Source organism: Gymnoscopelus braueri (genome assembly GCF_963280865.1).
Source record: "Gymnoscopelus braueri genome assembly, chromosome: 8".
NCBI classification, from domain to species: domain Eukaryota; kingdom Metazoa; phylum Chordata; class Actinopteri; order Myctophiformes; family Myctophidae; genus Gymnoscopelus; species Gymnoscopelus braueri.
In genome coordinates, this window is record NC_137609.1 from 26,588,061 (window position 1) to 26,613,980 (window position 25,920).

Genomic DNA, 25,920 nt, shown 5'->3' on the forward strand with positions numbered 1-25,920 from the left:
TGGTATTAAGAATATCTCAGCAGGGAAGAAAAATGACATGTCAAGATGAGAAACCCACTTCTTTATTTAAAAAAGAAAATGCATACAATCAAAAAACATTGTGTAAAAAAAAAAACCAGTCACATAAGTTTATCCCACCTAGAATGTCATTGTGTTCGCAATCAGATGTTTAGAGGTGAGCTTAAAAGCCTTCTATTAGATATGAAAATAACACATTCCCAAAATATTAATATCATACATATTGGCCCAATGGAAGCCTTCACACACACACTCTACCAGAGTAGTTCCAATACACCAGTTAATGCTACCTCTCAGAAAAACTATAAGACCAACGTTGATTTTAGTTTATTTCTGAGATTGTGACCCCTATCCATACTCTATTGATAAATGAAAAAATAACAGCCTGTGTAAAACATTAGGTCATTTCTGCTGATATTTGATAACTCTGACTGAACATATGAATTATACCACTCTTTTTAAGGAAATGGTGCTGCAACAAGAGATAAAAGAGAATGCAGTTGCAGTGAATGGGGTGTTATACAATGGGCAGAAAAAAAACAAGATAGTGTGACACAAACAGATCAAATAACTGCTAGTATAACATGGCAACGGCCAGTCAATAAGCCCAAATTATACTTCATGTATTTATCCTTCAGGTGTCACCTGCCAGCTAGATCTGTTCCAACCCAATAAAAGCATAAAATAAACCAATATCTAGCTTTTTGTTTTGTTGGGGTGTATATAACAGGATAAATTTCTCTTTTGTTTGAACTTTTAATTATGGCAAAACATTATTTTTTTAAATCCGAGATGGAACCAAGTATGCTGGCACAGTTTAAGCATTCTTTCACAAAAAACAATAAGTCTAGGGTTTATTTTTCCATATTTTGTCACTTATCCAATATATTTATCACTCAGCTGCCACATAGAGTAGATCATGTGCAAAAATGTCCCTTTCCTCATTATTTAGGAATAGTTAAAGTAAAGACACTGAAAAAATAATAAATTCTGTGGAAGAGTTGGCCGTGGGTAACCCTTTGTTTTTGAACATGCTGAGCAGAGACAGTGCCATGGAAGCCACTGTGGGTGGATGCATCTGATGTCGGATCAATCGTGGATTACAGCAAGACCAATACCATGTGGTGCCTTTATACCCAAAAAAAAAGAAGAAAACACCACCACCATTTCATTTTGTCCCCTATAGTGGAAGACAAGCAATGACACATGATGAAAGGCCAAATATTCCACATACCATAATGCTATGAAACAGTGTATGCAACCAAAGGGAAATGGGGAGACATTTAACATTCAATGGCCCAGGAGGTCAAACTGTCTGATTTGGGGTTAGGTTTCTTTTTCATTGTGGCGTTGCAGTATTCTATTAAAATGATTATGCTTGTCACTGTGTTTACTTAGTATTGCTAGTGCCCACTCCTTATCTGAGCTGCAAACGTGTGACAGAGTCCATACGAAAACTAAAACATAATTAATGGTAGGAACAGACGATTTTCTTCAAAAGATTAATGCTAGAGAATATAGCAAACACGCGGAAAGTTGACATCAGTTACTGTATGCAATACTTTAAATGTGGGGCATGAGTTTACAAAAACACTAACAAACGGGTGTTATTTTATCAAGGCGGGGTATATGTCGGGAAAACCAGAACCAATACACTCCTTGAGAAACGCAACATGAGCACCAGTATTTTGGCATCTCTGAACCTTTCTTTGGTGACCTGGAAAGAAAGCCGAGGTGGTGGGTTGGGAGAAGAGAGGAGAGAGGAAAAGATGTAGGGAGGAAAGCAGGTAAAGTAGTGGATAAGAATGACAGCGGAGAATAAAAGACGAGGTTGAAGAGCAGGCCCATGTGGAAGGCTTCAGAGAGCGGTAAGGCGGAGGTGAGTTCGTTGAGTTTTGAAGAGGGTCCTTGTGGAGCCGTTACTACTACAGACCAGGGAGGGATGCTCTCCTTGGCAACATTATCAAGAGCACCAGCTGTCAGTCTCAGATAAAAAAGAAAGTCATACATATTTTTATATATATATATATATATATATATATATTATATATATATATATATATATATATATATATATATATATATATATATAAAGAAACAAAAACAAAAAATCCCTGCAGTATATTACTTATTTCTAGACACCAGTCTCTTCATTTCAGCCGTAAGCCTCGTTTATACTTTGTCGCACTGTCCTGTGACAAAGTAGAAATAGGGCTTTAGAGGGCAGGGTTGGCAGGGCAACGTGTCATTGCTTCCAACCCATAAGGTGGCTGACACGGGCTTTCTCAGTCATGCGCCGTACCCGTCCCGAGCGGGACTTACCCAGGTTCAGGGGGTCATCCTTTGACCCGTGGCCATCGTCCTCAGAGTCGTCCCCATACATTACCGTCCTGCGGCCCCGGTTGCGTGTGTTCACCGCCGCCTTCCCACCCTGCCCCGCCTCCTCTTCATCAGGCTCCTCCTCCTCTTCATCAGGCTCCTCCTCCTCTTCATCAGGCTCCTCCTCCTCTTCATCATGCTCCTCCTCCTCCTCCTCTCCCACCTCCTCCTGTGGTTGTTGTTTCTGTTCCACCTCTTCTTCCTCCTCTTCCTCCTCCTCTTCCTCTTCTTCCTCCTCCTCCTCATCCTCTTCCTCCTCGTCTTCCTCCTTCTCCGGTTCTTGGAAATGTACTCGCAACCTTTTGGGCCTCTGTGAGATGTCCTCTCCTCCCTTGTGCCTCCTTTTCCCTGAGGTGGCCGTCTGGCCCTTAGAGGCCTGGCTATGTTTTGATAAGCAGGAGGCCTTGCTGTAGTCATGGGTAGGTACTGATCCACAGGGGGCCTTGCTGTAGTCATGGTCTCCCCCTCCCACTCCCCCTTCCATCTCTGAGTCAGAGCCGTCCTCGCGGTCAAATGAGGATGAGGACCAGGACGAAGAGGATGACGAAGACGAAGTCGATGAATCTGACGAGGACCCACTGTTGGACTCAGGTCCCTCGTCTTGATTTGACTGCATTAATGCTCGCCTGTGGCTCTGGCTGGATCCGTTGGTCAAAGCCTTGGTAAGCAGTTGCCCTGACACAAAGAAGAAACAAACAGTTAATCTCTGTGCCACGTTGGAAACATCACACTTAACTCCCCTCTACTCTGATGCACACTGTGCCAAAGGGCCATAAATTAGAGCTTAATTTCAGGGGGAAAAATGCCCTAAGCTAACTCTCAGATAAACATGCCAACATTAATTGGCTTTCTGATGTAAAAGGTACATTTCTCTTAAGGATGGCGTTCTTGTAATGTCACCTTGCAACTAATCTTTCAAGGCAGATTCGGCTAACAGCAGAATCTGTCAGCACCACTGCACTAAACATATAGTGTTGTTGTTAATAGGAATAAACACAGAAGCACCTGGGAAGAAGTGGACTAAGAAAGGGGTATCTTTTGTTTCCTTCTTTTTAACAGAATGGGTTCCCAGATTGCCTTGCAACTAATATACCTGATTTCCTCTTCTTAGTTGGCGTTTTTTGGCTGCGGGTTAGCCGAGATGGCTCTTGGTCCGCGCTCTGACTGCTCGTCCCCGAACTGGAAGAGGAGGGTTCCTCGTCCCTGGCTACGCTCCTGCACTCTGGAGAAGAGGAGAAGCAAAGAATGTACATTGCTGACTAGCAAACCACTACACCACAGAGGTGCGTAAAAACACACTGCACCACAACATTATATTCATACCATCATTCGGCCGACGAGAACGGTTCTTTGAGGTGGTCATGGATTTTTTTGGTTTCGACGCCTTCCCTGACTTGTGCTTCCCTTTCGGGCTGAACATTAAAAAAGAAAAGTAAGATAAAGAATAAAATAATGATTACACGAGCAGAATACTTTATATAGATAGAGTAAAGAATGACGTAGAGGTAATCTTCTATTGTGGATGGGCCCAATGCCAAAGGGGCTCCAGTGAGTTGGGACTCGGGTCCAGTACCTGGGAGGTGGACTGGTGGGAGGAGACTCAGGAGAGCTGCCTCCGTCGGGCAACCTATTCCTGTAACTGACTCTCTGGCGACTCCGTCGCTGATTCTGAATGGCTGACTTGTAGTCAGAGATGACGGGGATAATTTGCCTTTCGAAGTAGGCCGACAGGCTGAGAGTTATGTTGTACATCTGGGAAATAAACAGGAAAGTAGATTTAATTGACATACCGGGAACCATTAGAATCAAACTGTCACAGAGGGATTTGACACATTTTATATCCACGATCTCAGGGGCCATTGCCTACCTGTGATTTCTTGTTAGGTGTGTATGCTTTGGAGTTGCTAAAAATGAGCCGCATGTCTTTGGCAAACTCCATCGGGTTCTCATAGTTCGCTGCAAGCAGTGTCTCTGACACCACGCCCAGATCCATTGGAGTGTCAATAATGTCTCGATAGTCCTGAGTTGAGATTTAGAGAAGTAATGTTTAGTAGACAATTGATCTTAGACAATCACAGCAGTTTCATTGCGGCCACTGCTTTTGAATAACACACTATGATAGGCATTTTATAACATTTAGATGTCATTGCACATCAAATGAAGAAATGACAGTATTATGAAATCAGTCGTTCTGTAGCTGGTGGAAATTATCTTTCTGTGTCTTACAGGGTAAACAAAGAGATCCACAGGCTGTTTGAATGGCTCTGAATCTGGGTTGTCCATAATACAACGTAGCAGCTCCCGACATTGGCCTTGCCATGCTTTCACGTTCAACACCACACCGCGTTTCTTCGGACTAGGTTTGGGCCGCTGATAGACAGAGAAGGCATAGCTGAGAATGAATCTTCATGAGCAAAGATTTACAATGTTGCAGTTCTAAGTTAAGTGGAATGTATGCATCATTTATTGAAAAAAATTAAATTCACTCTTCCGCTATAACTGCGTCATCCATAGACAGGAACTACATATATTTTGCTATGCTTGTGTCTGTGTGATTTATCACTTAATTTACACACCATCGTACGACGGTGTCATGCGCTGAAAATAGCCGATCTACAAGCTCAGATCGGCTTGTAGCAATTTTCAGTGTTTGACACTGGCACATGACAGAGTATACATCAGGCTTAAGAAAGCATGAAGCTGAACTAGCATCCAGTCTAATTTACCTGTCGGCCCGTGGATGTCCCTGGAGTGTCAGAGTCCACTTCCACCTCAACTGCCTGCAGAACGATAGACACACAAATGCATATTATTACCCTGTCAAAGAACAATCAGAGGAAGCAGCCACTGATGTCGATTAGCAGCGGAGTTCACGCAACACCATTCTCTCACCTCCTCCTCTCCTCCACTGCTGATCTCAGACTTCAGTTTGTGGTAAAGGTCCAAGATGTCCGTGCAACTCTGGTCACTGGCCAAATAATAATGGACACATTTAGGGTTACAAATTATGAAAGTCCCACTTAATGAGGGAAGACATGGATCATTCTTTCACTGGCGGCTTACCCAATGTAATGGAGAAGCACGTCAGTCACCACCTTGGCAGCAGCTACGATGGGGCTCTGTGGCTCGTTAAAAGTTCGGGCATTGTGCTCGATGTAGCGCACCTCCCACATTAACGCCGAGATCCGCCTGCAGGGAGAGGAAGCAGTTGATTTTAAACTCAGAACTTAACGCAAAACTCCCAGTGTGATGTTGTTTGGTTACAATATGGAACACAGGTAAAAGGACGGGACCTATAGAAGCGGTTTTCCAGTCGTCGGCGTGTAGTGCTGAGGTCAGTGGGGTAGGCGACCACGGTGCAGTACAGCGGGTAGTCCCTTAAGTCCACTGGTAAAGCAAATGCTTTGGCTACATCTGTGTACAAAAAAAAATAACAAATCACACTCCAATGCCTAATAAAAAAATACTTTACTTTAGTTAAGCCCATACCCATAACACCCAATAATTACCAGTAACGGCTGGTGATACTACATACAGTAAATATGATACATGGAGGATATGACAACTTCAACATAATCATCCGGTTCTTCTATTTCCATTGACCTACCTAGTGTGAGGAGGTCATCGATGGCGTGGATGACCCTTTCGCAGTCCTCATCCCGCATGTGAGCCCCCCATTCCCCCTCCTGGGGGCTGTAGAGTAGAGCCTTCACTTCCTCCTCTGCCACCTCCACCCCATCAACAATCTGTTCTGGCAACGTGGCTGATATACACAATCAAAAAAACATTATATGGCAAAATTGAATCGATTATTTAGCTACTAATCACAAACAAATACACTAATTATATGGATTTCAGCCTGCAGTTCATTTTTAAAGGTGTACTATAACACAAAGATTGCATGTTTACTTTTGACATAAATGTGTATGAGGTTTAAAACTGAGGACATCAATAGCTTTAAAAGAATAAATCACAAGATGTGCAAGTAAATGACAATCTCAACTACTACAGATATCACTTTCTTTCTCTGACCATCATTATGCCAGAAGTGTTGTTGAATCTTGATCAGAGGTAATCACAAGACTGACCTTCCTCAGGAATAGGCTCCATGTCCCATGGGCTCATCTTCTCCCTCTCACCATTATCCCACCTGAAGAGTGAACACCACATTGCCAAATCATGAAGCTATTCAACCATGCAGTCCATGTCAGAATCACCCTCAGGTCTCCATACAAGGTTGGAGTGTCACACAACTTACTTTACTGCATAGCACTGAAACAGGCTGTCTGGATACTCTGGCTGCAGAGGCCGCTGATCCTCCACAGAGCCAAACCACCACGCATCATCAATGATGCTGCGAAATCGCATACCTTTTAGGGAAGAGGAGGTACTGGATTAGCATGCAACACGAGTTGTAGCATGAATATCACACTAAACACTAAAGCTTACACAAAGTTAATAGCAAGGGAAGTTGGGGAGTGACAAACCTGGCTGCCAGTTGCGCTCTTTTGCCTCATCGTAAAACTGCAGCAGTACCAGGAAGTCTATGACATCAGGCATGTCATGGTACCTGGAGGAATATGGGAACAGAATATAATAGAAACGCGTAATATTTACAGAGAATTCATTCATCGTTAAAACAGTCATACAACAACCTTAAAACACTCACTTTAAAGAGAAAGAATCATTGGTCATTTTCCCTGAGATGGGGTCCAGGAATGCCAGCTTTAGGCAGCAGAGTGTGGGAGGTCCCAACTCATACTTAATGCCAACCACCTTCACTGACTCCTGGTCCTGAAATGCACAATCGCACAAGTTACAAGATGAGGGTAAAATGAAGGAACGTAAAGTTTGGTGGTTAAGTAATTAACAATGGATCTCACCCTGAGTTTGAGCTTGTAGCAGGGCTGTTTCTGAGGGTTGATACTGTAAGCTTTGGCCCTACGGACAGCCCTGACATACGCCTGGTGGCCCTGATGGAAGTACATGAGCTGGAGGAGGAAAGTTGGGGGGTAAGATTTAATTACCAAAAAAATGACTTATTTTCTATCAATTACACACCTCATGAAGCATTGAATTCATGGAGATGTTTTTGTTGTTGTCGCATTCCTAAGCCAATAATGTGATTACCGGCGGAAAGATGCTAATGTATCTGGTAGGAGACTCAAAGTAGACTCTTTGAGAAATTATTGGCTCAGGAATGCGTCAAAACAAACAAATCTCCATGAATTCAAGGCTTCATGGGGTGTGTAATTGATAGAAAATAAGATTTTTTTTGGGTGAACTATTCCTTTAAGTGTTGTAGTAAAGGTGGGGTCATTGTGGGTAGGGTGAGGGGGAAGACACTTATTTGGATGAATGTTGCTGGCCATACCTGGAAGAAAAAATAATAAGAGACCTTGAACTTTGCCTTTTCTGTTTCACTGAGGTAGTGTCTCACTCTCTTACCTCATCTCCCATTTGTGGAACGAAAGGAGACCGGCGAGGGACTGTCTCCATTATCCATGACGGGGGCAGCCACTCCTCTGCATCGACCCCAGCCAGGGAGGAGGTGGGTTTCTGACAGAGACAACCCGCAAAACGTGACGCTCAGTATCAGAACTCGGTTACATGATTTTGCCTGGTAAACAAAATGCACTGTGCTTTTATGTTTCCAATCATCTAGGACCCCTAGTCCGCTCACCTGTTTAACCTGTTTGGGCTTCTTCCTCTTCGCGCTCTCCTTCTTCCTGGCCTCCTCTCCCCGAGTGTCTGCATCCCCTTCCTCCTCCTCTGAGCTGCTGTCAGCCTGCGGGGGTGCCTGCCGCCTACTCGATCGCTTTGGGGGCTGGAGGTTGATCCCGGCATCGGCTGTCCAATCGGAATACTCGCTGGAAGACTCACTGAGAAAAGAAGGGTGGTGAGGTGATACAATGTTCTAATGCAGAGCTACACAATAAAATCCTCATTCATTTAATTTACAAAAGTTTTTTTGTTAAAAAGTTATAGGTCAATATTCTGATAATCAATCAATAAAAAAAAATGAAACATTCAAAAGAATCTGAAACTTCCATAAAAATAAATAAATAAGAAATAGTTAAAATAGCAAATCTACAAGCTGACGCGTTGCGAGCTTGTGGATCTGCTATTTTCACTATTAAATAGGGCTTAAGTGGTTAATTGTCTTTTTTGCACCAGAACCATTGGCTTGCAGCAAAACTGTGCACAAACACTCCCAGGATGCCAGAGCAGAACCTCTGCCCCAAATCTTTCACATGGGCCTGTTACAGCGCCACCAGGAGGATGATTTTTGCAACAATTTTTTTTTGACAGTGCTCCTACAGGTTTTGTCCATACATCACGCAAATCTAGACGGATCCATCCAATTTTTCATATTTCATCCTGATTGGCGAATTCCAAACATTGCTGGTCCAGAATAACCTACCTGACCTGGAAGAGACCTGTGCTCCGAGGAGCACTTTTTCTAGTTCATTATGTATTTTCGTAAGTTTGGGTCCCGGCGAGACATCAAATGTATCTTTTGGGTCTCCACTGAAAAAATTTGGGAACCACTGCTATAGTGTGTTCAATAACAGGGGTCTGTCCATCTCACCAGCCCTTTAATAGACAGAAAATACATTTTCAGGTGGGTTGCCAATTTCAGCCAATCAGTAGAGAGTACCCACTTATCAGCTTAAATTTTATAGTAGTCCAATTTCAAATTTGTCTGCTCACTTCTTTGTGTCATCGCTTCCAATGTCCTCGTCTTTCCTGTATTCTGTAGGAGTTCTCTCTCATGATTGGATAAAATGTGAATCCTGACCGGAAAATGCATTTTCTGTTTACTTAACACATTCCCTGTCATTGACGGAGATCTCCGTCATTTAAAATCCACCCGTTTACAGCCATTGACAGAGATCTTCGTCATTTCCCCCAAAAATAATATATGTTTTTTGAATATTTTTTTTTGTTTTTCACACAGAACCAGGAGATAACGCGATCCAAAGATTTGCTGCTCCATTCACTTCCTGGTTTAAGTATTTGGGAAATATTCAGTATCTCGGCTCCTGTGTTTTACTATGTATTTTTTGCGAAACATGCTATTTTCAACTGGGTATAACAAGCGAACGGGAGGTCGCGATGACATGTTTTTCCCCCACGGAAGCACAGTGAAACCCTCCGTGATTAGCAACCATCAGGGGATCGATCATACTGGAGATAAATATTCTGTGGTTCTTGAAAGATTAGTCAGAATGCTTAAAAATGCTGGCAGAAGCTACAGCCTGTTTTAGAAAACGCCTGGCAGTGAATGTGTTAAGTGCTGGAGAGACAGGGATACACCCAGTTACTAAACAAACTCTATAGAAAAATGCTATTTCAAAATATAGACCAGACCTATTCAAATGAGTAGTTCACCTCAAAAATGACTTATTTTCTATAAATTTGAGTCCAGAAGGAGAATCAAAAACTCAAAGACTCTCCTACTGACCGATGACCCGGTCATCAAATTATTGGCTTAGGAATGCAACAAAAACAAAAAAATGCATTAATTCAAGGCTTCATGGGGTGTGTAATTGATAGAAATTAAGATTTTTTTGGGGCGAACTACTCCTTTAACAAAAATGTAACAAAACATATCATTTACTCCACCAATCTAATATGAAGGGGTAGGCTATTCCAGACCCTGGGGCCCTGGCTCAATCAACCCTGCTTTTTTACCTAGATCTCAGAGCGACCAGTTCAGCCGATCTCAGAGATCTAGTTGGAATGTGGCGATGTACAAGATCGGCCAGATAGGGAGGAGCCAGCCCATATGAACATCACTCAGTTAAGATCGTTTACCTGGAACTGCTGTCCCTCTGCCATTGTGCCTCACCATCAGAGGAAACATCACTGGCCGGCTGTTCCGCTGCCTGTGGACAGACCCACACATTGATTCAGTCATTCAGATTCATCAATATTGTTCAGTATTATGTTGGGTGGCCTGTTAAATAATACGGTAATTGTCTGTTAGACACTTTGTGTGGTGACTTTCTTAAGTTATCAAACTTCTAAATTAATTAAAAGGATCACTTCATCCATTTTCAACCTTATAGTCATATAATTGGTCCTCACTAATGCTTATATAGGATGGCACACTTTACGTCTTCTCACTCTGTAACTGATGCGATAAAAGAAGGTCAACCACCCTAAGGACTACTAACCATTGAGTTTCCTGCATCTCTACAGAGTAGACCTCTAGACATTTTAAATCTGAGGCTTTATTTGTATACTATTTAAATAGTTTTTAGAATAATGCTGCCAATTGTCCCAAAAGTGACTGCAAAAGATTGTTGCTATTTGTCGCAAAAAGCTTTATACCCTGTATATATAACATGTATATAATGACACAATGTGACATAGCTCTATTTAACACAATGCTGTACCCCCCCCAACTGTACATACTTTCCCCATTTTCCTAAATTGTTTTTTATTATATTTTTGACACTTGCTTTGACAATGTAAACATATGTTTTCTCATGCCAATAAAGCTCCTTTGAAATGTAATCGTCTCATTGGTTGGCAATAGACAGTTCAGAAACCTGCCTACCAATGACGTCATCAATGGGGATTCCAAGCTAATAGAAACTACAGCCTTTCTCTTCCTGGAAAGTTGGAATGCTGACTACAGCCTTTCTCTTCCTGGGAAGTTAGAATGCTGACTACAGCCTTTCTCTTCCTGGAAAGTTAGAATGCCGAAATACTAGAACCCATCGTTCTTGCATTAACTCATTGACTGCCAATCGCGTAGATCCACGCGAACCTATTTAAAGCCGCCACGTGCCAGTCGCGTAGATCTACGTGAACTTTAATTATTATTATTTTATTTTTTTCAATTTGACCCAAAGACCAAGGAGATATGATTTTTCGAAGATCTAGACTCCTATCCACTTCCTTGTTAACTTAAAAATTCTGTATCTTGGCTCCTGAGTACTTTTTTTTTTCAATTAAAAATCTCTGGCACTGGCCAGAAATAGCCAGAAATACTTCTGGCAGTTAATGGGTTAATAATAGTAATAACGAGTAATAAGTTTGAAATTTGTCTGAAATTACAAAACCTGCCTACCGATGATGTCACTGGTAGGCAGGTTTCTGATCTGTCCACAGTCCTCCTCTGAGACACAGAGTGAGTAGACAGAAATAGAGCCATCTAATATTGTGCATTAGTGGGGACAAATTATATGAAGATAGGTTGAAAATGGGTTAAGTGCTCTTTTAAGTATTAAGTGCAGACATGCTGCCCCACTCACTTCTCCATCACTGTCCGAGTCTATCTGACTGTCAGAACTATGGGGGCTGGTGACGGTCCTACTCCTGTTGCCACGACGGCTGCCTTGAGCTGAGCGGGTCTGATAGGCATGGCGCCGCCGCTGCTGCGGCTTCTTTTTTGCCGGCCGAAGGGAATTCATACGCCTGGTCAGCGGGCCTGAAGTCTGCCATCCAAAAGAAAGAGGATCATGAGTACAACAGGACGTACTTTAAAAATGATAATGACAACAAATGTATTATTAGTTTGTGATGCAGTGTGAACAAAGCATTTTGCAGACAATAAGAACCTTAGGTGTGGTGGTCACTCGTTTCTTCTTCCTCTCTGTATTGTACAGGGAGCATTCCACCTCCCCCTTGGCTCGTCTACAGTCCGTCATCGTCCTAAGTACAAAAAAAGACAAGAAAGTACTATAAATACAACCATATGAAACAAGCCAAAACGCCCAAACAGACTTGGTGAGGTAGCCTGTGGCTGTTTTGAGCACAAACAAAAATCCGTCCTAGGGACACTGAAGTAAAAGGTATCTGGGTGTAAAATGTGTAGTGCCCATCTAATGGATGCTGTGCCTGCTTCACCTTAAAGTCCCCCGAGGGACCTCAGTGACCACAACTCGCCGGCTCCAGGCTAGCAGGTCCCTTTCAGTGGCCATCTGACTACGGAGAGTATTTTGGGGCATCTGCCGCACACCTTCCCCCTGACCGGCCCTCTGTTGATCCATGACAGGGGACGAGGCCTCCATCTCAGCTGCTTCGCCCGCTGGTAATGGAAAGATGAGATTATTCTCTAGTGAGGGATGCCGCCAACAAGGAGTTTAAATCGTTGCCAACAGTATCTATCTGAGCCCTCAGGACATCAAACCATAACAATTTGTATAAGTAAACACAGTAACGTACCCCCTGCCTCTTCAGGCGGTCCCTCTGTGTCCTGCTGCCCATCTTGCTGATTCTGAAGCTGTCTGATGATGTTGTCCAATATACTTTCTCCATTCTCTGCCGTCTGCTGATCCATCACCTGCTCAACCACCTCTCCATCACCTAAGCAGCAAAGACACAGATTCAATGTCAGCATCGTCTCAACAGTGTTTGGTAAAGTAGACATTTTAACATATTCTTTGATCAAAGAGAAAGTTCTGATTTTACGGTTAGCCATGTAGCCTAGCTGGGGCACGAGCTGTTCCTCCTTGCAGTTCTCCCTGCCTGGCACCAAGCGCTGGAAGTGAGGCGGGTGGGGGTTCCCGTCAACATCCACTAAGAAGGGTGGAGGCATGAGATGTGGGGCCTGCTGCGTCTGCTCATCCAGGACGTAATTATTAGCGTCGCGGATGAGAGGTCGGTAGTCCGTGTGGAAGAACATCTGGTCAGGAATCTGAAAGGGAGTTAAGGGAACATTACTATTGTTTGTGATCATGGTTCCTGACAAGTGGAGTTAATACGAAGGAGCTGAACATTAGATGGGGGGGGGGGGGGGGGGGGTGGGGGGTTGTCACCTTCTCATAGGGCCTGCTGCAGCCAAAGCCAAAGATAAGCAAGTGACCATGGGAATCAGTGCAGGCAAAATGCTGTCCGTCGGCTGAGAACTTGCAATCGAAAATAGCACCGTGGCCTTGTCCTTCAATCTGTAACATAAAACAATTCATCTAAATATGAACTATAGTTATAATAGACAAAGGGCTCGACTATATGAATTAAGTGGACCAAGTGTCGCTATTTGATATATTCCAATGTTATGCTTTTCCTAACCCCCCACACACACACACACACACACACACACACACACACACACACACACACACACACACACACACACACACACACACACACACACACACACACACACACACACACACACACACACACACACACACACACACACACACACACACACACACAGTATAACCTATATCCCCATTATACTGTACAAAATGCTATATTGTCCAGCCAAATTTAGCTATACTGCAGGTCATTTACCATATTGAAGAAATTACGAATCTTGGCTCCTTTGGACAAGTCCCACATGAAGATATTGCCATCATGGCCAGCAGAGAGCATGATGCGAGAATCATACGGATGAACCTCCATCACAAATACCTCGTCATCATGACCCTGGAAGAGTAAGAGAACATAGGACATCAGCTTGTGATAACTCCCTGTGTCTGGGGCATCTGGCTGGCATAGATGTATAACATTCGCCTGCCACCACAGACACCCAGGTTCAATTCCCAGCAACAAACACAATTGGCAGTGTTGAAGCCAGTAGGAAATCGGCCGGAATTATGTCCTTGTTGCTGCACTAGGCGACCCCTGCTGGTTGGTCGGGGTGCCTGTTATTAAAGTTAAACAAAATCCCCAATCTGCTAAAGGTAACGTTATAGGGGTGACTGGTGGTGTAACCAGTTGCCCTAACATGCTACTTGTGAGTCATGAGAACCCGAATTGAATCGGACTACCATCTCTCTGCACTCCCGTCTCTCTATACCTTCCAATTGAAATAAAAGCCGCAAATCCCCAGAAAGAAAAAAAAGAGAACTAGAAAAGGTCTCCGCCAGGCCGGGTTGCCTACCCAGGCCCATGAAATTTGGAAGACAGTCGTATTCCAATTGGAATGGAATATGAAAAATCTGACTGATACATCTTGATCACATGAGATAATGTGTACCAATTTGTGTGAGTTTTGGACAAAATCTGGAGATTAGAGCTGCTCACACACACACACACACTGACTGACGGACGAGAAAATATAGCAGTCCGTTCGGCCTCGCGGAGACAAAAAGTCATGTTATTGTACAGGCAACCAGACAATCCAACACTCACAGATAGCACATGCTGCAGCTGTCCAGTTGTAGAGTTCCACACTTTGAGCAGGTAGTTAGAAACAGCTGTAATGACACATTGGTCTCTGCGGTCCCAGGCCACCATGGTCACAACCAGTTTTGTTTTATCATCCCCACTGACAACAGCACTCCTGGAGGAAGACAAGAAATAGAAAATCACACACAAGTAGCCAATTTACTACAAAGGAGACCATGTCAAAGGGATCATGGTATAAAAACAAAAATAAGACTAATAACAGCATGGTCTCCCTGTCCAATTTGTGCAGTCTGTAAATGAAACTACACAAATCACAACGTGGTGTTCAGCGGTGAAGCCACACTATACAGGCTGGCTGCTTGTGTGCATGCATGTCCTAGTGTGGTAATGCTCTACGCATCACTTGGAAACAGCAATCTTTATACGAATAAAAGTGCTTCACAAGAACAATGTTGGTGTATGTAAGAGATTCGACAAAATATGATTTACATGCATAGATTTTTAACTACAACCAACTTTCACACTGTTCAAACGTTTCCCTTGCACTTTTACTTCCCAAGGCATTTAAGGCTTTCATGGCCAAAAGTGGTTATGCTGCCTCTTCATGCACATAGCAGCATGAGTTTTGATCCACTTTTGAGGGACAGAAAAACCTTTTGGCCGTAAAAAACAAACAAATATTTGACACGGTAGAAGTTCACAACAGTTATCTGAAACACTTAACTTACCCTGGCAGCCTGGTAGCAATGTCTATAGTGATGCTCTTCCATTCTTGTTGCTGGTATTGCCAGATCTTGGCGGTGCCATCACGACTGCCACTCACAAATCTTAGGCTAAGGACATACATACACACAAAAAAAAACATTCGCATACGCACAAAAAAAACATTCACACACACCAGTTAGAATTCAAGAACAACGAACATCATGAGGGTTGATACTTTCAGATATTCAGTACACACACTCACCTGTCGCTGTTATTGCAAAACTGGACAACTACAACCTTATCCTAGAAAAAGAGAAAACATAAACATAACAAAAGTTAGTACTATAAAATTACAAATTTGCTTAGCAATCAATCAGCACTACTTTTAGTTTATTTTCTCACTGTGTGCGCGTCCATCTCAGAGAGCTTCATGGGAGTTTCACCACCAAGGTAGTACACCCTGATCACATGATCTGTGCCACCAGCAGCCAGGAACATCCCTCCTGTGAACATTGACCATAAAACAACATGTTAGTCATACACATTAATCAACACCTGCTTTATGCAACTTTCCCTAAGATCAGCATCATGAACACACAAGCACAACTTCATCGGCCATGTCTAGTTGTCTATTTTTTCCAATTTCTTGACAAGACTGAAGTTAAAAGGATTCATAGGCCTTACAGATATACAATGTGTGGGAAAAACAGGACTTATTCAGCAAGAAAATCTTTTGCGTTAGAAAGCCAAGGCAAGATCCAATCACTGCTGAATTCAACTGTGTCTTAATACCAGGGGTGTCAAACTCATTATAAGACACGAGCCATGTAAAATAGAGACTATGGACATAAACCATCAGCCAATTAGGGCACAAGATCCCACTGCTGCAGCTGCACAGGGCAAAATATGGCTTCATGCAGGACAGACCTGTTGTGCAAGTGTGAAAGCTCACGCGTGCGTGCAGCTGCCTTTGTATTTTTAAACAGTCTCATGTGGCTCTCTGCTATAATTGTCTCCGCCAGGCCGAAAGGCATGGCGAGAGAGTATGTTTTACCCCCTGTCCGTCCGTGTGTCCGTGTGTCCGTCCATCTGTCTGTGAACAGCTAATCTCAGGCACCGTTGGCCCGGTCGCTGTGAAACTGTGCACGCACTCTCCCTGGATGCCAATTCAGAACCTCTGCCCCAAATTTTTCACATGGGCCTGTTATAGCGCCACCTGGAAAAACCCTTTTACTCCTACAGATTTTATCCAAACGTCATGCAAATCGGTACACAGTATCTCTATAGTCATGTGATCAACACTGATCTGTCCGATTGTCCATATTCTATCCTCATTGGCTAAGGTTGGCTTCCAAAATTTGCAGGATTGGTCCGTTTTGAACAAAATGCCTCAAATCATGAACGCAGCTTGCGCTTTCCGTGCAATTTCACACGCAAATTCCCATTAGGCCGAGGAAGAAATGCCAGCCTTTTCACATTGGCCTGTTATAGCGCCACCAGCAGGTCTAATTTAGCAAAACACATTTTTGGAACAAAATGCCTCAAATCATGAATGCAAGGTCCGATTGCCGTGAAAGGCCTAAGAATAAATGGCGCCCTTTTCACATTGGCCTATTATAGCGCCACCAGGAGGCCACAATAACCTACCTAACCTGGCGGAGACCTGTGCTCCGAGGAGCACTTTTTCTAGTTACTACATGTTTCACTTTATGGATTTCATTTGCTATGAAGATTTCTCAGCCAGCATTCATTTTATGATTGGTATTTACTTGGGAGAGAGATTAAAAAAATACAATGCCATTTCGGTTGTATAAGCTATAGTTTTTGGTAAAATAAGAGTGAACTAATTCTATATTTCTCTAGTAATCATTGCTATAGAGCAGGGGTAGGCATGTAATTCACGATATGATCACATGACTCCAGAGATAATGTGTACTTTTTGGACAAGATAAGAGTAAGAGTAGTAGTAAGTGTGTGTAAGTCTGTGTAAGTGTTTTGAAGAAAAGGAAATGGGCGTGGCCTAAATGGGAGTTGTGTCATGATCAAAGGAATGCAGGGGAAACTATTTTGATTGTACAACCTACTGTTCAAGAGTTATAGGCCAAAATGTGAAGCGGCCTGTTATAGAGCCACCATGAGGCTGATTTGGAAAATTTGGGGGGAAGGTTCTTCCTTGGCCTAGTACCGGGAGTGTGCGTGCAAAGTTTCACACTGATCGGTCCAGTGGTGCTTGAGATTAGCCACACACACACACACACACACACACACACACACACACACACACACACACACACACACACACACACACACACACACACACACACACACACACACACACACACACACACACACACACACACACACACACACACACACACACACACACACACACACACACACACACACACACACAATTAAGCTGATAAATGGATTGCACCAGTTTGACACCCCTGCTTAAATCATACATCTGGAATAAAATATAATCTATGCATATAAAAACAGGACCAATGTAAATTCAAGGTGAGTGACTGACCACCTACCACTACTGAAGGATGAAGTGGACACCTGTACACCTGGACGTGAACGCTCCACAAACTTGAATGGTTGATCACTGAGGAGAAATATAACATTGAGGAAACACTGACTTGCTTTGAAAAAACTTCAGCTGAACCACAGGTAAAACAGCAATAACTGTACTCTATAACAGTGGTCAATGGTCACAAGTTCTTACTTAAATTTCATGCTGAGCGAATGCCATTGCCAAAAGCACACCATGCCATCTGCACCAGTGGAGGCAAGGTACCGTGTTGTCCCCTTAACTGCTGGACAGAACTAAGGAAAGAGAACCAGTAACTGAGGGTCAGTGCAAAAGTTCACAAAGGCTTCATTAGCCGACATACCTAATTTTAAGGGTTTTATATATTAGGTATCTCAATCACCTTCCCCGTAAAACAAATAGCCCCTTTGGCCGTTCCATCGCATAGTCCTGGCTCGGCACACCACGGCTCTACCCTAATTTTTTTCCTTTCCATTAGTACCCGGTATAAGGTACCAGTAACTTGTAGGTACTTTTTTGTGCTGTCGCACCCAAAGTTCCATGCGAGCCAAGCGTGGCTAAGCTGATACCAAAGGTGATGTGAAACTCTGCCGATTACTGATTGGTCAGAGAATCTTCACAGCCATGAACAGATAGTCCATGGACGGACTCCTTGGAAGGTCAGAAGTCGCGAATACTGTTGTTATGTTATCATTTTATATTTGCATTTTGTTTGTGATGATGTGTGATTGCTGGTGTGTTAAAAATCGGTGAGATTAGACTGCACTGTGTTAGTGTTGTAAGGAGCCTCTGAGGGTGTACAAATGAAAATAAGTGGATACTTATAGAGCATTAGCCTCGTGCTGCATAGTACCTTTCTGTATCTACATGCAGTTGTAGATGCATCTAGCAGTAGGGGTGAATCATGCCGCTGGAACATTTTCTTGCATTTATCTCATTCAGAGTCTCTTTTGTGTTACACTCTGTTAGAAGCATACAATAGGGAGTTCAATAATACAGACATTTTTAAACTACCTATTGTAAATGAGAGCAACTGCATGGCCTATTTCTTGCCTTATTGTTACCAGAAACTGTTTCTGATGGGCTGCCTAGATTAAAACAGAGATCATTTCCAGGTAGCATTAGTATTAGCTGAGCATTGTTTAGACAGGGGTACTAAGAGGGGGGGCCAGTACAGTCTGAGTACAGTGGGAAAGCAAAGACAACCAGTAGAGCAGAAGCGTTCAGAGCCAGGACTATGGAAAAGGGCCAGAAATCAGATTATTATTGCATATTGGTATAGACTCTATAGTACCATATAGTATAGAGTTTATTATTGAAATTCTTTATTAGGAATAGCCCCTTGAGATGTAGCATCTCATTTTAGAGGGGATCCTAGGTACATGATACACTTTAGACATCCCCCCCCCCCCCAAAAAAAAAACAGAGGGGGAAACAAAACATTATACAACAAAAAGCAATTACAACAACCAATTCAACAAACAATATCAGATATGACAAAACAATTAAACAACAAGACAGATGACAGGATACACAACAGAACATGTAAAGCATAAAAATTGATCATTAAGTCAACACAGACAGATCAATATCGTAAATGTCAGTATATTTAGAGTGATTAATAGAGGTTATATGACAATGTTATAGTTATTAATTAGTTATAGACATGTACATACACTCTCAAAATAAGAGTGTATGTACATGTCTATAACTAATTAATAACTATAACAGTTTATCTAAAACTGATTTTGATTGATTGATTGACTATTTTATTAGGCAAAAAATGTAAAACAGCACAGTTACATTTAAAAATACTTTGTCTAACAGGTCCGTTCATAAAAGTCCTTGCGGACTTGTTTCCAATGAGGGCCTTGGTATTCAATTCATAGGCTCTCAATTACAAAAAGCTATCATATGTAACTGTATTTTATTCCACTTTTTGGATGGGGAATTAAAGACCTAGATAAGGATTTGGGACAAGCCCAGTGTTGTTTCAAAAGCTTTATTGTTTCACAAATTCTGTCCACAATTTGTCACCTGTTGGGAAATGGGAACCCTTCATATAGACCTCACTGAATGAGCATAATCTTAAAATATAGCATAAAAACAATCTGACCTGTATAGAAGTGATGGAGGCAGCATGGCTCTGCAGAACAGTAATGGGAGCACAGGTTCGCAAGCACCACAATCTGATGACCTTGTCACAGCTGGCTGAGGCAATGAGAGTGTTTTCATGGTTCACAGCCATGTCAGAGATCTCTGCAGCATGGCCACGCAGTGTGGACAGGAGCCGGCCATCGTCTGTAGCCCAAATTTTCACCAGGCAGTCATCAGATCCCTGATAAAACAAAACAGCCACATGACAAGTTAAAAAATATATATATCTGATTATCATTTAATCAGATGACAAAGAAACCTTGACCCACCGTAAATATTCGCCGTCCAGTACGGTCAAACGCTACACAGTAGACTGAAGAAAGGTGACCCAGGATACGTTTGTGTATCTTCATACACTGGTAGGTGGAAGACGGCAGGGTGTGGTCAAATCGGGCCGTGCCTGTGGCCTGGCGAGCGCCCATGGTGGACACTAGAAAAATATAGAAAAGAGCAATTGATAGAGGCTTTGCTGGCTTAAGCACTTTTGATCATGGCATAATTAAAACACACTTCACATACCAACACTGGGAGGGTTTCCATCGCTGACTGGTGGTTCTGGTGGTCGCCCTCGGTGGAGTGCAGCAATGGCTGAGCCAGTGCATACTTTATGGCTACAACCTACAGTACAATAGGTGGCAGATCAATAGACATAAGGTTAGCTATTTTGGAGACAACCAACTTCAGTATTGCTTTCAACAAACCAATATTGTTTTTGTAAGAAGAATAAACTGTGCTTGTAGGTTTATTGTAAGTTTAATACAGAAAAAACAGGACTTTAAGATCACACACTTTTGGTGGTACGAAGCAAGGATTGTTTTCCCAAACCCAGGAGGGTCTGGACGCCAGGGACGCTAGGTGGGATCTCCTTCTCTATAAGCGGGCCAATCTGCTGACAAATACGCAGCAGGTAGTCGGCAGGAATGTGCTGGTTGACAATCACCTAGGACAGTCAGAGAAACAGATTTCATACAGTCTGAGATCACCTGCATACCAGAGAAATTAGTTCAAAACAATATAATAAATGATGTGTTCAATGTTTCTTAGGCTATGGAATGGGAAATTGGACTACACATAGATGACTAAGTTGTTACAGAAAGTGCTTGAATTGGGCCAGTACCCGGTGGACTACTCAGTGGTACAGTGGTACCAGTTCTGCTTACTATTGCGCACCCTTATTACCTATAATGATGCATCGCCACAACATACTGGTGAATCTAGGTACACATGTTGGGCAGCCTTGCGCAATCATGTACGTAGTTCCCACAGCGCTTTCACAACTGACCGCAGCTCACAGTGGATACTGCCAGGTCAAGCGATCCCACAGCCCAATACCACCTTCTCTATTGAACAAAGGCTATGGTCATTCCGATGCTGTTCGGATTATACAACCATGTTCGAGCAGCTAATGGAGAAGGTCCTGGCCAAAATGCCTAGGAACTGCTATGTGGGCTACCTCAACAACCTATTCGCTCACGCAGCGGATTTGGATGGAGCCCTGGCCAGCCAGGCAGGCCTCTGTCTCCATCAAGGGAAATGCAACCTCCGATGGAGGGAAGACAGTGCTCCTGGGTCAAGGAAGGGAGGTCGCAACCAACCAAAGCAAAGTCACTGTCGTAAAAGACTGGCCAGTCCCCTGGCACATCTGAGCACCTTTCTAGGCTTAGCGTACAATTATTGCCAGTTCGTTTTTACATTAACCACTTGAACCTTAGCATACTTATTCTGGGGTGACCATTTGCCGATCTGCAAATAATTAGCAGATCTGACAAAGAGGTTTGGTGTAGAGGGAAGATCATGTGCAAACAAACAAAAACATGAATGAACACAACACTGACTATAATGCTGTCTAACTTCCTCAAACAAGTATATGAAGCCATCTATGAAATCTATTAAAATCTGCAACACAATTTTATACAACATGTAGTGGGGATCCCTGCTTCATCTCTCTCTCAGCTAAAGGGCCTGAAAACGTGGAAGACCCCTGCAATATTATGCATTATAGATCTACATTTTCTTTTGACCAGTTTCTTGCTTATGTTCTTCCACTTGCCGTCCCTCTCTCCTTACTGAAAACTATGAATAAAGGAGCTTGTACAAAAGTTAATTATTTGATTTAGTCATTTTACTACAAAAGCACATTTTGGAAACAGAGTCCTATGTGCTAAGCTTGTAAAACAATATATTTACATATAATTTGTTTAAACATCTTGATGTATGTGTGTATATTTCATGTTGTTGTTTCCCCCCACTCCATAATAGCCACATGTCCTATTTGTTGGGGGAAATATAAACATGATAATAGCTTATACATAAGCATTCTCTTTCACAAACATGCTCGCATCATGACACGCCAACGCACACACAGTTGCTTAATGCTAATCAGGGATCAGGGCCAATCAAAGGCTTCCCCTTCCAATTCTTCCGCTTTCTACAGCGGTAACTGCGATTTGATTGGCTCTAATGTAAAGATTGACAGCCTCTTTGTCCATTCGCAGCACCCTACTTTAGCATTAGCCTTAGACCCTCCCCTCGTCCCCTCATAGCAGTGTTGCCATATCCGCTTATTCTAAGCGACTTTGGGCTTGTTTTTCTGTAAAGTTGCGGTTTGCGGTTTTTTGGCCTTGTTTCGTAAGTGTAGTTGCTTATTTGGGCTCGTTTCCTAATGTTGTTTTAACCAGTGTTTCTTAAACATTTTCAAGTCAAGGACCCCCAAATTAACATGGATTTGTCTGCAGACCCCCATCTGAAAATATGTTGTGCCAGAGACCCCATACAAGATGTGTGTTGTTAAAAATAAAATGGTTAAAAAAATATTCGTATCTATATATATATATATATATATATATATATATATATATATATATATATATTTTACATTTCTTCCCAGATATTTTTTAAAATAGCAGATCTACAAGCTCACAGCGCCTTGTGAACTTGTAGATCGGCTATTGAATGTAATTTGTTTAAAGGGCGAAGGGCTGGCTTCTTTTCATAGACCTGGTTGCTTGTTTCTCACAAAACCTGGCAACACTGCCTGAGATCGCCACACAATAGATAATCCCGGATAAAATTATCACCTATAGGCCTACACTTTTATATAAGCTTAAAATGACAAATAATAAACACAATCACACGGGTGCACAACATAAGGCTAAAAGGTCAATCATGTTGAAAAAAAAAAAAAAAAAGATTTAAAAAAGCCCAAGTCTCGTTTTTATTATATAATAAACTTAATTCTTCAAATTTACACTCACCCAGTCTTCGAAGGTTCGTCTGTATATCTTCCCGTCCCAGCTCCATCGTTTAGGAATCAACTATTTAAAATGAGAAACGCGCTGTTAAAACCGATACAACAATGTTGTAAACGGGCTCAGCAGCACCTCTGCTGAGCGCATTGCTAATGATCCAAACAGTACAATGTGACCAAAAAGTCAGGAGTACGGAAATCACACATGAGAAATAAACACAGAAAGGGCAGCTTTAACTCACCTCATACTCTTCCAGTTCTTCCACTAGAATCTATGAACACAGACGGTGCTAACGTTAGTTATTAGCACACGGAGCTACACGTTCAGACTTATGTTTTAAAGATCGATCTACACGAGTTGTCATTTTTCTATTCATAGATTTACCTGTGCTGATTTTTTACACGGTCCAGACTGCAGGAATCTGGCAACGAGGTAATACAACTCTGGAATAGGAAAGAGGATGCATTTAGAGCACTAAAGGTTATTATGGCCAGCCATGCTAGCTAGCATTCGGCTGCAATGGTTAGCTGGCTAACTGATATATATATTACAATACACCATATTTTTAATTAGAGAAGTTGGAGCTCGATACTCACCAGCTTCGATTTGCGAACACCGTTCGTTTGCCATCACTTGGTAAGATAGACGACATTAGATTAACTGATGTTTTTAGCTCGCTCGTTAGCTAGCTAGCTAATGTTAGCTATGGCTGTTTAGCAAACAGGCTACTGAATGGCCTCCTCCTTTCTCAAGTTCTGCCTCTGACCACCTGGTGCTTTGTGTTAGCGCCCTCCAGCGAAACAATGCCATTCTCCAAGCAATCATGGAATGCTAGTAGTGGCTGAATAATAACATGAAAAGTAGTCAATAAATGCATACGTTTAGTTTTTATTTATGTTATGTTTTTTATATTTTTAATGCTACAAGGAGGGTCCGTGAATACCATTCAGATAGCTTTATATCACTTCTGCTGCTACTCAGGAATTATATGATTGTGTATGTTGTTTGGAAGTCCTTGAGCTTTTAGGTTTTCACTAAAGCAAAGCTCATGGAGTCTTGAGTGGACAATGCATGGCTTGGTTGGTGGCAGTGGTGTAAGTACATTTACTCAAGTACTGTACTTAAGTACACTTTTGAGGATTTTTTACTTTACTGAAGTATTTCCCATTTTCAATACTTACATTTCAATACCTCTACTCTACCACTACATCTCAGAGGCAAATATTGCACCTTTACTCCACTATTATATGAAAACTAGTTATTAGTTACTTTGTAGATTTAGATTATTATTACAAAACACACTAACCACTTCAGCCATATATATATTTTGGCAATTTGAAAATAACAGATCTAGAAGCCCACAAGGACATTGTGAGTGTGTAGATTGGCTATTTTCAAAATACTTCTTTATACATTTTGAACTGTGAAATGGGAGATTCTGCACAATGAGTACTTTTACTTTTGGTACTTTTAGTATATTTTGATGCAGATACTTTTGTACTTTTACTTTAGTACACTTTGAATACGGGACATCTACTTGTAACAGAGTATATGTGTGAGTACTTCTTCCATCACTGCTTGGTGGTTCGACCTGGGAGATGAGCTGAGGCTTACATGACATTCAGATCTGCTGGTGCATCTCTAAAAGAACAGTTTTTGCAGCAGGTGTCTACGATGGCTCAGCTCAGTGAATGCTTAATCTTTCAGAAAAGTGTTTCCCTGAGTGGGGATGGTCAGTTTTGAGGTAGTAAAAATAGTAAACACAAAGCACAGCTAATTCCCCTAAGTCATTGCTTCTATCCACTGTCTCTGCCTATGTTCTCAGTGTGACTTCAACTTGTCATACAGTATCCATTATCTTGTAACTTTAACATCATATGATGTACCATTATTGTCAAGTACAGTTATAACATTGCTACATTTAAACGTGTGTGTGTGTGTGTGTGTGTGTGTGTGTGTGTGTGTGTGTGTGTGTGTGTGTGTGTGTGTGTGTGTGTGTGTGTGTGTGTGTGTGTGTGTGTGTGTGTGTGTGTGTGTGTGTGTGTGTGTGTGTGTCATTGCCTTATTATACTTGTTGTTGGGCTCAAAGACCAAAGAGAGAGACCAAAATTGCTAGATAACTTTGAGTTGGGTCTAATGTATGTCTTTTATCAAATTATTTTTTTGACCTTATTTGTAAAGGAGTTGATGCACATAGAGACATCTGGATGACATCTTTTGTTTTTATTGTCTTCTGTCAGGTATGTTGTATTTTATATTATATTTAGTTGCCGAGAGGTGCTGCACACAGAGACACCTGGATTTTATCGGAATAAACAGATGTTTCCAAAAGAGATCCTGGCCTCTTCATAATGCACAACACAAAGCTCCACCAGTTACACACACACACACACACACACACACGTTATGTAAATTATATGAATTGATGTGATTATAAATTAACTACTGCCACTTGACAATTTTAATTTAGTTTTAATTTTAATTTAACTTCACTTAGAAATGTGTCATATTAAGCCAAATTTCCGTTAGTTACAAAGCCATTGCATTCAGCAGAAACATACTTTTGACCACTAGATGGCACATAATGCACTATAGAATTAATTTGACCAATGAGGATTATTAATGAATGGACAACTTGAGACACAAATTAATTGGGTTATAGTTTGACACTGTTGAATGTGTCCTTACATTTTTCACGTTTGTCAACATTGAAGTGAAATACAACTGTTACAATAGATAAGACAGAGTTCTGTAGAATTT

General features: G+C 42.0%; 1 protein-coding gene across 1 annotated transcript; it reads right to left on the minus strand.

The window, feature by feature from the left end:
* Positions 1 to 40: 40 nt before the first annotated feature.
* brwd3 (bromodomain and WD repeat domain containing 3) lies at positions 41 to 23,982 on the minus strand. The gene is made up of 40 exons (XM_080435310.1): positions 23,757 to 23,982; positions 23,545 to 23,603; positions 23,402 to 23,431; positions 23,167 to 23,226; positions 20,702 to 20,852; positions 20,432 to 20,530; positions 20,182 to 20,342; positions 19,872 to 20,093; positions 17,930 to 18,030; positions 17,739 to 17,809; positions 15,601 to 15,701; positions 15,461 to 15,501; positions 15,222 to 15,326; positions 14,497 to 14,647; positions 13,654 to 13,788; positions 13,173 to 13,301; positions 12,826 to 13,051; positions 12,580 to 12,720; positions 12,262 to 12,442; positions 11,973 to 12,066; positions 11,667 to 11,849; positions 10,219 to 10,289; positions 8,081 to 8,279; positions 7,846 to 7,956; positions 7,281 to 7,388; positions 7,067 to 7,191; positions 6,885 to 6,967; positions 6,656 to 6,767; positions 6,486 to 6,547; positions 6,005 to 6,160; positions 5,691 to 5,811; positions 5,461 to 5,586; positions 5,290 to 5,365; positions 5,124 to 5,177; positions 4,624 to 4,767; positions 4,265 to 4,417; positions 3,971 to 4,149; positions 3,721 to 3,809; positions 3,491 to 3,619; positions 41 to 3,072 (listed from the first exon to the last, which is right to left on the minus strand). Exons 1-40 carry the CDS (start codon positions 23,788 to 23,790, stop codon positions 2,264 to 2,266), a joined length of 5,382 nt encoding a protein of 1,793 aa, XP_080291436.1. The 5' UTR covers positions 23,791 to 23,982; the 3' UTR covers positions 41 to 2,263.
* Positions 23,983 to 25,920: the final 1,938 nt, after the last annotated feature.